Source organism: Eumetopias jubatus, unplaced genomic scaffold (genome assembly GCF_037043125.1).
Source record: "Eumetopias jubatus isolate StellerSeaLion01/CBP00866 unplaced genomic scaffold, mEumJub1_p1.0 scaffold_4, whole genome shotgun sequence".
Classification (NCBI taxonomy): Eukaryota; Metazoa; Chordata; class Mammalia; order Carnivora; family Otariidae; genus Eumetopias; species Eumetopias jubatus.
The window spans coordinates 54164860-54177690 of NW_028274810.1; the positions used below are offsets into that span (position 1 = coordinate 54164860).

Genomic DNA, 12831 nt, shown 5'->3' on the forward strand with positions numbered 1-12831 from the left:
GAAGAACCCACAGCTAACATCGTACTCAATGGTAAAACACTGAAAGTTTTTTTCTCTAAGATTAGAAACAAGACAATGATGTCCACTCTTTTCATTCAACATACTACTGCAAGTCCTAGCCACAACAAATAGACAAGAAATAAAATTCATCCAAATTGGTAAGGGAGAAGTTAAACTGTCACTATTTGCAGATGACCTAAAGATTCCACCAAAAACTATTAGAATAAATGAATTCAGTAAAGCTGCAGGATTCAAAATTAATACACAGAAAACAATTGCCTTTCTGTACACTAATAATGAAGTAACAGGAAAGAGAAAGAAAACAATCCATTTATAATTGCACCAAAAAGAATAAAATGCCTAGGAATAAATTTAACCAGGCAGGTAAAAGACCTGTACTCTGAACACTATGACAATGATGAAATTGAAGATGGCACAGACAAATGGAAAGATATCCCATGCTCCTGGACTGGAAGAACCAATACTGTCAAAAATGCCCATACTACCCAAAGCAATCTACAGATTTAAAGCAATCTCTAACAAAATACAAACAATGTTTTTCACAGAACTAGAACAAATAATCCTAAAATTTATATGGAACCTCAAAGGACCTCAAAAAGCCAAAGCTATCTTGAGAAAGAGGCACAAAGCTGGAGGTATCACAATCCCAGATTTCAAGATCTACTACAAAGCTGTAGTAACAAAACAGTTTGGTACTGGCACAAAAACAGACACATAGACCAATGAAACAGAGAGCCCCCAAATAAACCTATACCTATATGGTCAACTAATCTATAACAAAGGAGGGAAGAATATACAATAGGGAAGAAAGTCTTTTCAATACATGGTGCTGAGAAAACTAGACAGCAACATGCAGAAGAATGAAACTGGATCAGTTTCTTACACCATACACAAAATACACTCAAAATGAACTAAAGACCTAGATGTGAGACCTGAACCCATAAAACTCCTAGTGGTTAAAAAAAAAAAAAGGCAATTATCTCTTGGACATCACCCTTAGCAACGTATTTATGGATACGTCTCCTTAGGCAAGGGAAACAAAAGCAAAAATAAACTACTGAGTCTACACAAAAATAATTTGCCCAGCAAAGGAGATCATCAACAAAACAAAAAGACAACCTAATGAACGGGGGGAAGAGATTTGAAAATGATATATCTGATAAAGTGTTGATACCCCAAACACATAAACTTACACAACTCAGCACCAAAAAAAAAAAAAAAAAAAACCCTACAAAAACAAAAACAAAAAAAACAAACCAATCTGATTAAAAAATAGGCAGAGGACCTGAATAGACATTTTTCCAAAGACATACAGATGCCAACAGATACATGAAAAGATGCTCAACATCACTCATCATTAGGGAAATGCACATCAAAACCACAATGAGATATCACCTCACACCTGTCAGAATGGCTAGTATCAAAAAGACAAGAAATAACAAGTGTTGATGAGGATGAGGAGAAAAGGGGACTCTCATGGGAATGTAAATTAGTGCAGCCGCTGTGGAAAACAGTATGGAAGTTCCTCAAAAACTTAAAATTAGTGGGCGCCTGGGTGGCTCAGTTGGTTGAGTGACTGCCTTCAGCTCAGGTCATGATCCTGGAGTCCTGGGATCGAGTCCCGCATCGGGCTCCCTGCTCAGTGGGGAGTCCGCTTCTCCCTCTGACCCTCTTCCCTCTCGTGCTCTCTGTCTCTCACTCTCTGTCTCTCAGATAAATAAATAAAATCTTTAGAAAAATAAAATAAAAAAAATAAAATTAGTAATAGTAATTCCACTATTGGGTATTTAATAAAAAAATGAAAACATTAATTTGAAAAGATATATGCACCCCTGTTTACTGCAGCATTATTTACAACAATTAAGGTATGGAAGCAACCCAAGTGTCCATTAATGGATGAATGGATAAAGAAGATATGGTGTACATATACACAACAGAATATTACTTGGCCATAAAAAAGAATGAGATCTTCATTTGCAATCACATGGCCAGACCCAGAAGGTATAATGCTAAGTAAAATAAGTCAGACAGAGGGAGACAAATACTATATGATTTCACTAATATGTGGAATCTAAAAAACAAATGAATAAACAAAAACAAAGAACAGGTACCTGGGTGGCTCAGTCAGTAGAGTATGTGACTCTTGATCTAGGGGTCATGAGTTTGACCCCCATGTTGGGCATCGACTTTACTTAAAAAAACAAAAACAAACAAATACAGAGAGCAAGCTGGTTGCCTGAGGGGATGTGGGGGAGATGGATGAAATATATAAAGGAAATTCAGAGGTACAAACTTCCAGCTATGAAATAAGTGATGGAGATGAAAAGTACAGCATAGGGAAATAACAGTCCATGACACTGTAATGCTGTACGGTGACAGATGGTGACTACATTTATTGTGGTGAGCACTGGGTAAGGTATAGAATTGTGGAATATACTGTACACCTAAAAAAAAGTTATACACCTGAAATATAACACCGTATCTTAAATATACTCCAATGAAAAACCTGAAGGATACCAAGCCTATAAAAATTTATAACATCATAACATATATTAGATAATTCTGTATAAAAATGTGTCTAGTGACATACATATTAATTATGTGATTATAATTTAGGATACTAATGTTATCTTCAGAAAATACATCATGAGTAGCATTTATATGATTTAATGCTTAAGAATTACAGAGATTATCTTATGAATGAAAAGACAGTAAACTTTTTTGTTTAATAATGCACACATTTAGAATCAAAATGAAACCAGATGCTTAAAATTGCAATCTTACCTGTTCGCTTATTTCTGTCCACATAACAATACTTTAACTCATAGTCTTGTAATAAATCGTGAACTTCCTGAAAGAGACAAAAGATGAATTCAAATAAACACACAAATGTTTGGATTTGTGTGGATAATCCAGACGTACTAGCCAACCACTACCACCACCATCTGCCATGTGAAAAACCTTTCATGGATCTCTAGTATTTGTTTAAGCTTAAAGGCATTCCAGACCCACCAAATATGACATCAACCTACCTTCCCAAGTATATTTCCCAGTACAGAACCTGCATATAGATCATGTTTCTGCTCAGTGGGCATTCACTGTTTCACCAGGATGCCATGCACAATCCTCACTCTGAATCTCTACTCACGCTGATACCTTCCTTGATCTTGCATGGTGCAAAGATACCACACTAAAGCTCCTAAACTTCACCTGAAATCGCATGCATCCTTTGAAATCCAGCTCAGATATTCTTTCATGAAGTTTTTTCCAATTTTATTTATTCATTTATTTACTTAATTATGACTGAGAGTGAGAGCACAAGCAGTTGGGGGGGAGGGTTCTGGCACAGAGAGAGGGGGAGAGAGAGAATCCCAAGCAGGCACCATGCTCAGCATGGAGCCCAACATGGCACTCAATCTCATGACCCTGAGATCATGACCTGAGCTGAAATCAAGAGTCAGACACCCAACTGACTGAGCCACCCAGGCATCCCAAGTTTTTTCCAGTTCTTTTCTGCGGAATAAGACCTCTACCACCTCTATGCTAACAATGGTCATACTTTATTTATGCCTGTCTTACAGAAATAATATTAAACATTTCTCTTCGTATACAACACATACTGAGTTTTAAACAAGTAATACACTTGTAGATGCTGGAGTACCAGCAAAGAGAATTAATACAGGTAGACTGCAAACCTAGAGATCCCTGGGTATAAAAACAATAACCACCACCAAGGTATGTATGTAATTCAATTTATTTCCCCTTGGCTCCCCAAGATGTTGAAACTGGCTTTCTTGTTCATTCTGCTTCCGTTATTAATCCAGTCTGAACTCGTTTCTTCTGGTTTTTTACCCACCTGGGGTCCTAAAAAAGCAGATTTCTATTCCTAATCCTTCCTGTTAAATTGATAATACTTGAGTACAGGAACCATCTCATATATCTGTATATAACCTCTATTGCTCTGCAAATGCTAGGCTTGCAAATATACACTAAAGTGAATCAGATTTTGTCACTGAATTGATACTTGGACTTGAAAAATTTACTCATAATATACAACAGATGGAATTATTATTTTCTAAAGGAACTGGACTATCACATAGGTAGACTTTCTGATCCTAGATTGGAAAGTTATAGCCAACTTGTTCTATCTTGCATATGAATAAATTAAACATACACAAGTGTGTATGTTAAGTTCACAACAGAAACTCACTCAATAAGAATTCTTATTATTGCCGTTATTACAGTTAACTTTCATTTAGCTTTTATTAAGTACCAGAGCACTGAACTCACCCTTTTTTATTAAAAATCGGGAAATCGGGCCTGACACTGACAGGGCTACCTGACAGAAAAGTGCATGCTCTTGACTCTTGGTCTTGGGGTCGTGAGTTCAAGCCCCATATTGGGTGTAGAGATTACTTAAATAAACTTTAAAAAAGGGTGGGGGCACCTGGGTGGCTCAGTAAAGAGCATGTGACCCTTGATCTCAGGGTTGTAAGGTTGAGCCTCACGCTGGGTGTAGAGATTACTTAAAAATAAAATCTTAAAAAAAAAAAACACAACTTTATAGAAAATAAATAAATAAATAAAAATCAGAAAACCACAGCAGAGCAAAATCCAGTAACTTGCTGAGTGGAGATTCACCAGTCTGGCACCCTTAACCCCTATACCATACTACCATATATTCCCTCCAGAATTAACTAAAAATAGTATACTACCACTAATAGTTACAAACACAATATCATTAGTGCCCTAATATGTGATCACAAAATAGAAAATAATAAGTGGACAGTTACAAATTGGGACATATTTTCCCTTTTAACACAATGCAAGGGGGGAAAGAATGATATAATAGGCAAAGTATAAAAACATAATGCTGGGTGGAAAAAAAGATAATCACCTATGAAAAGAAATTATAGAAAGGTAAAGTTGATAATTTAGTATTCTCTATTAGTAAGTCAATATTAGATATGTTTTAAAACATATATACTATCAATTTCATAAAATAGGGTTTGATGAATTATACAGAAATATGATCAATATACAGATTAGTTTACATCTTACTATGGTAGTTTTTTATCTTGTAAGCTTTAGTGTTTCTTTGGACTTAAAGCATATGGTGTACTCATTAAGAAGATATAACTCTCTCAATAGCATAGCATATACATCTTGCCAATCGGCTAATTTAATCCTTAATATAGAAGGTGGCACAGTTTTGTTTGAAGGGATCCAGTGCATGCTTTTAGTGGCACAGACTCTAATCTCTCATTTCACTAGTTAACAGCTGTCAAATGCCAGATAAAGAAAACATGACACTGCTCTTCACATTATCAAGTATCTGTAAACAAATGACATGTTATGTTACTCATTCAGCTGAGAGAATTACCAGAGATCTTATGTATGCAAAGATGCATTTTGCAACTTAAAAATTTTATTTCCAAAATACCCCTATTTCAAATTGTAGCTTTTCTATGCATTAGTTGTGGGATACAGAATTTGCCAGCTGGGAAACCTTACAAAGCTTTTTGCAAAGAGAAAAACAAAAACAAAAACAATTGTTTTCCTCCATATCCTGGTTGTTTTGACCCAGGCAAAAGTGGGTCACCCCTCAATTTGAGCCTCGGTAAGTTGGCCAAATTAAAAACCTAAAACCTGAAAGAGAGCCCTAACAACCATTTGCCAGAATTCGACTATGCTCCATCACACAGAACCCAAACAACTAAAATTCTCTCTATTCTAATTGAGTTTTATGACATTTCTATTAACTTACAAGTCAATTTTAAGGAATAAAATAGCACCTTCTGACCAGGAATATCAGTTACAACTTTCTTACAGTAAGATGAGTTCATCAAAACTGATGGTATTAGACAGCTTTAGCAACCTATTTCCAGACCATGTTCCTTATTACTCCCTGGAATTAAATGAAAAGTTTTGCATATACGAAATATTTCCTAGGGAGAGAATCAACAGCCACAATGAAACCCAGCCTTAGTTTTAAGCCCGAATCACACTGTCTTCTAAGCCCTTTTCCTTTAAAAAAAAAAAAAATTATTTATTTATTTATTTATTTGACAGAGAGATACATAGCAAGAGAGGGAACACAAGCAGGGGGAGTGGGAGAAGGAGAAGCAGGCCTCCCACAGAGCAGGGAGCCTGATGCGGGGCTCTATCCCAGGACTCTGGGATCATGACCTGAGCTGAAGGCAGATGCTTAACTGACTGAGCTACCCAGGCACCCCTAAGCCCTTTTCCAACTTACTTTTATTTCTTTTTCCTAAGAAAGGCTTTCACAGATTAAAGCACTCTGCTTTCAAATTCCATTTTAGAAAAAAAATATTTTTGCTGCTTGTCCTTTAAAATTTTAGGTGATTTGATAATACGAAAAGATTAGTCTGTAACATATTAAGTTATGAGGCATAATAATAAAATAAGCACCTGGGAACTCACTACCAAACCTAAAGACTAGAATATCAGCAACACTGTTCCATTGACTTCTGCATTCCTTTGCTAGCCCATCCTGCCACTTTCCCCCATGTGTGGGCTGCACACACTTTTGTAAGAAAGTGCCAACTTGTTTGCTGGAATGGTTGTAGCGGCTTACGTACCCATGAAGAGTATATGAGAGTCCCACTGATACATAACCGTACAATGCTTGGTGTTACCAGATACTTAAGGTTTGTCAATTTAGTTGGTATAAAATTGTACCTCACTGTGATCTTAATTTGCATTCGCTTGAATGCAAATTAGTAAAGGTAGGGCATTGTGATGATTAGTTTTGTGTCAACTTGGCTATAGTATCCAGTTATTTAATTAAACATTAATCTAAGTGTCGCTGTGAAGGATTCTAGATGTGGTGAGTATCTACAATCAGTTTACTTTATGTAAAGGAGACAACCTTACATAACGTGAGGTGGCCCTCATCTAATCAGCTGAAGGCTGTAAGAGCAAAAACTGAGAAACTGAAGTTTCCTGGAGAAGAAATCCTGCCTCAAGATGGTAGCATCAACACATTGACTTTCTAGCCTGCTGGTATACCTGACAGATTCTGGACTTACTAGTTCCCACAATCAATCAATAGCTCTATGTATATCTGTATATAATATAAATAGATATTAATATAAATATTATATATAATCTCTTTCTTTGAAGAACTCTTATATAGGCATCTTTTCAGGTTTATTTGCCATTTATTTCCCTTTCTGGAAAACACTCATCTTGATGGCCATTTTTCTATTGTATTTGTCTTTTACTGATTTGTAGTTTCTTTTTTTTTTTTTAAGATTTTATTTATTTACTTGACAGCAAGAGAGAGAGAGAGAAAGAGAAGGAATACAAGCAGGGGGAGTGGGAGAGGGAGAAGCATGCTTCCAATGGAGCAGGGAGCCCGATGCGGGGCTTGATCACATGACCCTGGGATCATGACCTGAGCCAAAGGCAGATGCTTAATGACTGAGCCACCCAGGTGCCCCTGATTTGTAGTTTTTTAAAAAATATATTCTGCATACTAATTCTTTGTTGGAAACTATATTATAAATGTGTTCCCCTACTATGTGTTCTGTCATTTTATTTGTGAGTTTTCCTGGTGAAGAGAAATTTGTCATTTTAATGAAGCCAAATTTATAAATCTTTCCTTTACCATTTGTGTTTTGTGTGCCTTAAGAAATCCTTTCCTACCCAAATCATAAAGACATTTTGTGTTCCAATGGTTTTTAAATTTTCCTTCTACTAATCAGTTTTGGGTCAGTTAGCCATATTATGCTAGTTACAATTCCCAGTACAATCTTCAGTGGAAGTGATGCCAGCATTGTTCCTAATCTCAGAGGTAAAGTTTTCACTATTTCACCACGGAATACGATTGCTTTGGTTTTTCTAGTAATCTTCAAATTTGAGGAAGTTCTTTTCTATTTCTGCTTGCTAGGAGTTTTTATCAGGAATGGGTGTTAAATTTTATCAAGTGTTTTTTCTGCATCAGTTGAGATGCCTTCAGTCCCATCTTCATGCCAGGGATCTCCAAATTCTTACTTCCACCTTCAAACCTCTCTTCTAAGCTCCAGACCTACATGTGCTATTGCTTGCTTGGAACTGCATTTGCATGTTCCACACCAGGTAATACCTTTTCTTCTATTTTTTTTAATTAATTTATTTATTTGAGAGAGAGAGACACAGTGAGAGAGGGAACACAAGCAGGGGGAGAGGGAGAGGGAGAAGCAGGCCTCCGGTGGAGCAGGGAGCCCGACGTGGGGCTCAATCCCACGACCCTGGGATCACGACCTGAGCCAAAGGCAGATGCCCAACGACTGAGCCACCCAGGCGCCCCCTCCCTTTTTTTTTTGCCCAATGCAGGGGCTATCATATAATATCTTTTGTGATATTAGCTGAGTAAATGTGATGTCAATTTTAACTTGGGTAAATTTTTAACAGCTTTCAATGAAACTGCTTTGTTGGGAAGTTCATTTGAATACAAACTTTTTGCCAGAGGAACATTCTAATTTTGCCTAAAAACAAAGAAAAAAGATTAATAAACTACCAGCTTTATTAGCAGAATAATAATTATTACTTACTGAGTGTTCACTTTATCCCAGGCACTGTATAGACATTATCTCCAATCCTATTTAGCCCAAATTAGATGAATTTCATTACCCAAATTCTATTTATTTATTTATTTATTTATTTATTTATTTATTTATTTATTTGAATGGGAAATATTGGGAGGGGGAAGGGAGAGAGAATCTTAAGCAGGTTCCATGCCCAGCATGGAGCCTAATGCATGGCTTGATCTCACAACCCTGAGGTCATGATCTGAGATGAAATCAGGAGTTGGATGCTTAACCAACTGAGCCACCCAGGTACTCTATTATCCAGATTTTAAAGATGAGGACACTGAGGCCTAGGAATGTATAGTTACTTGCAGTATAGATAGTATGTGATGGATCTGGTATTCAAACCCAAGTTAACAGACTCCAGAGCAAACACAGTGAACTACTATACTGTATTGTATCTTAAGTGTCAGCACTACAAAAATAAAGTCTATGAAACATTCATTCCCATCACCTTCCTAAAGCTTACTGAATCATCAACCTCCTAACCTTGGAATGAGGATCAGGCCAAGAACAAGGTTTGAAAGGGAGAAGGCAAACCAACACAGTTTTACTTTTTGATAGCTAGAAATCAGATTGCATGGCTCCCTTGTTTAAATATTTCAATGTATCTTCATTTCCCTTAAAATAAAATCTAAACTCTCTGACATGGTTTATAAACTTTTAATCATCCTCACATGGCCTTTCTTTAGTGCTTGCATATTTAGGACAGGGAAGGGGAGGCACATGCAGACAGCAAGCTATCTGGTGTCTTATGAGGGTACTTCTTAAAAAAATTTAAATTCGATTAGCCAACTTATAGTACATCATTAGTTTCAGATGTAGTGTTCAATAATTTATCAGTTGGGTATAACACCCAGTGCCCATCACATCACACGCCCTCCTTAATGCCCATCACCCAATTACCCCATCCCCTCACCCACCTCCCCTCCAGCAACCCTCAGTTTGATTCCTATAGGTAAGGGTCTCTAATGGTTTTTCTCCCTCTCTGATGACTTCCCATTCTTTTATTCCTCCCTCCCCCTACAGTCCTCTGCCCTGTTTATATGAGTAGAACCATATGATAATTGTCTTTCTCTGACTTATTTCCCTCAGCATAATACCCTTCAGGTCGATATAAATGGTAAGTATTCATCCTTTCTGATGGCTGAGTAATATTCCATTGTATATATATATACACCACATCTTCTTTATCCATTCGTCTGTCGATGGACATCTCAGCTCTTCCCACAGTTTGGCTATTGTGGACAGTGCTGCTATAAACATTGGGGTGCAGGTGCCCCTAGATCACTACATTTGTATCTTTCAATACATTAAAAGGATTATTCACCACGACCAAGTGGAATTTATTCCTAGACTGCAAGGATGGTTCAACATTCACAAATCAATCAACGTGATACATCACATTAATTAAAGAAAGGACAAGAACCATATGATCCTCTCAAGAGATGGAGAAAAAGCATGTGACAAAATATAGCATCCTTTCTTGATTAAAACTCTCCAAAGTGTAGGGATAGAGGGAACATGCCTCAATATCATAAAAGTCATCTATGAAAAGCCCACAACGAATATCATTCTCAATGGGGAAAGACTGACAGCTTTTCCCCTAAGGTCAGGAACATGACAGGGATGCCCACTCCCACCACTGCTGTTCAACATAGTACTAGAAGTCCTAGCCTCAGCAATCAGACAACAAAAAGAAATAGAAGGCATTCAACTTGGCAAAGAAGAAGTCAAACTCCCACTCTTTGCAGGTGACATGATACTTTATGTGGAAAACCCAAAAGACCCCACCCCAAAATTGCTAGAACTCATACAGGAATTCAGCAATGTGTAAGGATACAAAATCAATACACAGAAATCAGTTGCATTTCTATACACTAACAATGAGACAGAAGAAAGAGAAATTAAGGAATTGATCCCATGTACAATTGCACCCAAACCGTAAGATACCTAGGAATAAACCTAACCAAAGAGGTAAAGGATCTGTGCTCCAAAAACTACAGAATGCTTATGAAGGATATTGAGGAAGACACAAAGAAATGGAAAAACATTCCATGCTCCTGGATTGGCAGAACAACTATTGTGAAAATGTCAGTGCTACCTAGAGCAATCTACACATTTAACTCAATCCCTATCAAAATACCATCAACTTTTTTCAAAGAAATGTAACAAATAATCCTAAAATTTGTATGGAACCAGAAAAGACCCCAAATAGCCAGAGGAATGTTGAAAAAGAAAAGAAAAGCTTGTGGCATTACAAAGCTGTGATCAAGATAATGTGGTACTGGCACAAAAACAGACACATAGTTCAATGGAACAGAATAGAGATCCCAGAAATGGACACTCAACTCTATGGTCAACTCATCTTTGAGGGTACTTCACCTCTGTGGAATTCATTCATTCATTCATTCATTCATTCATTCATTCATTCATTATTTATGAGAGAGCGAGAGAGAGAGAGAGAGAGAGAGAGACAGCGAGAGAGGGAACACAAGCAGGCGGAGTGGGAGAGGGAGAAGCAGGCTTCCCTCAGAGCAGGAAGCCCAATGCGGGGCTCGATCCCAGGACCCTGGGATCATGACCCGAGCTGAAGGCAGACACTTAACGACTGAGCCACCCTGGCACCCACCTTTGTGGAATTCTTACCAAAATTCCATAACCCTAATCTCTCACGAGAAAAACATCATACAAACCCAAATTGAGGGGCATTTTAAAAGATATCGGACCAAAACTGAAGGTCATATAAAACAAGGAAAGACTATAGCACCTGGGTGGCTCAGTCGGTTAAGTGTCTGACTCTTGATTTCCGTTCAGGTCATGATCTCAGGGTTGTGAGATCAAGCTTCGAGTCGGGCTTCACACACAGCAAAGAGTCTACTTGTCCTTCTCCCCTCTGCTCCTTCCCCCGTGCTCACGCACTGTCACTGTCTCTCTCTCTCTCTCAAATGAATAAATAAATAAATAAATAGAATCTTACAAAAAAGAACAAGAAAAGACTGAGAAACTGGTACAGAAGAGAGACTAATGGGACATAACAACTGAGTGCCATGTAGCACCCTGAATTGGATCTTTGAACACAAAAAGGACATAAGTGAGAAAACTAATGAAATACAAATTCTGACGTTCAGTTAATAATAATGTACCAATGTTAATGTCTTAGTCCTGACTAACATACCTTGAGTATTTAAGACGTAGTATGAATGGAAACTGGGTAAAGAATATAGAGGAACTCTATGTGCTATCTTTGCAGTTTTTTCTTTAAGTCTAAAATTACTGCAAAATAAAAGATTTTGAAAGAGGACATGGGGGCCAGCTTGAAGAAGCTCCCACTGCCCAAGTCCAAAACAATTTAAGCATGAAAATAAGTAATCACATTAATGAAGTGTAACTCACTGAGCAACAAAGGAACCCATGAGCCTATTTTTAATATAACTTAGTAAATAAACTGAACACTTGAAAGGGAATAGAATATTTACACAGTCTTAATTAAAGTATGCCCCCTTTAAAATCATTATTAGTACAAAGGGAAAAACTTTTCATGAAGAAGCCTGGCAGATACCACTTTAATTAAAAAAATCAAAATGATCAAAATTAACTTTATCAACAATGGACCAAAATCTAAAACATGCACCACCCTGTTATATTCTTGCCAAGAATACTTAACTTGAATCTAATCACCGAGAAACATCAGACAACCCCACATTAAAGGACATTCTACAATATAAAGGGCCTAAGGGAGGAACAAGATGGTGGAGGAGTAGGAGACCTAAACTTCGTCTGGTCCCAGGAATTCAGCTAGATAGCTATCAAACCATTATGAACACCTACAAACTCAACAGGAGATTGAAGAAAACAATAGCAGTGACCACTTCCTGGAAGGTAGGATGTGTGGAGAAGTGAATCCAAGGCGATATTTGGAAAGACAGACCATGGGGGAAGGGAGGCTCCGTCAGCCAGCTACCGGGAAGGGATTGAGCAGCAGAGCACAAAATCGGAACTTTGAGAAGTCAGCTCCACTGAGGGACATTGCTCCAGTGGCTAAGCGGGGGGTGGAACCCTCGTGGGACAGTGTGGTCTCAGGACCCTCAGGGTCACAGAAAGACTGGGGGTGCCTGAGTGCAGCAGAGCTCCCAGGTATAGGAGTGGGGAAGCTGGCTGCAGGAGTGGGGAAGCTGGCTGCAGAGATGGAGCCGAGGAGCGGTCTCTCAACTCA

At 37.8% G+C, this 12831-nt stretch overlaps 1 protein-coding gene across 1 annotated transcript in view; it reads right to left on the bottom strand.

The window, feature by feature from the left end:
• The window catches only part of RAVER2 (ribonucleoprotein, PTB binding 2), a 95338-nt gene that overhangs the window by 65679 nt on the left and 16828 nt on the right, over window positions 1-12831 (bottom strand). Inside the window, exon 2 of the mRNA XM_088022396.1 lies at window positions 2806-2872. Within this exon, the coding sequence (XP_087878522.1) occupies window positions 2806-2872 (67 nt within the window). The remainder of the gene's footprint in view (window positions 1-2805; window positions 2873-12831) is intronic.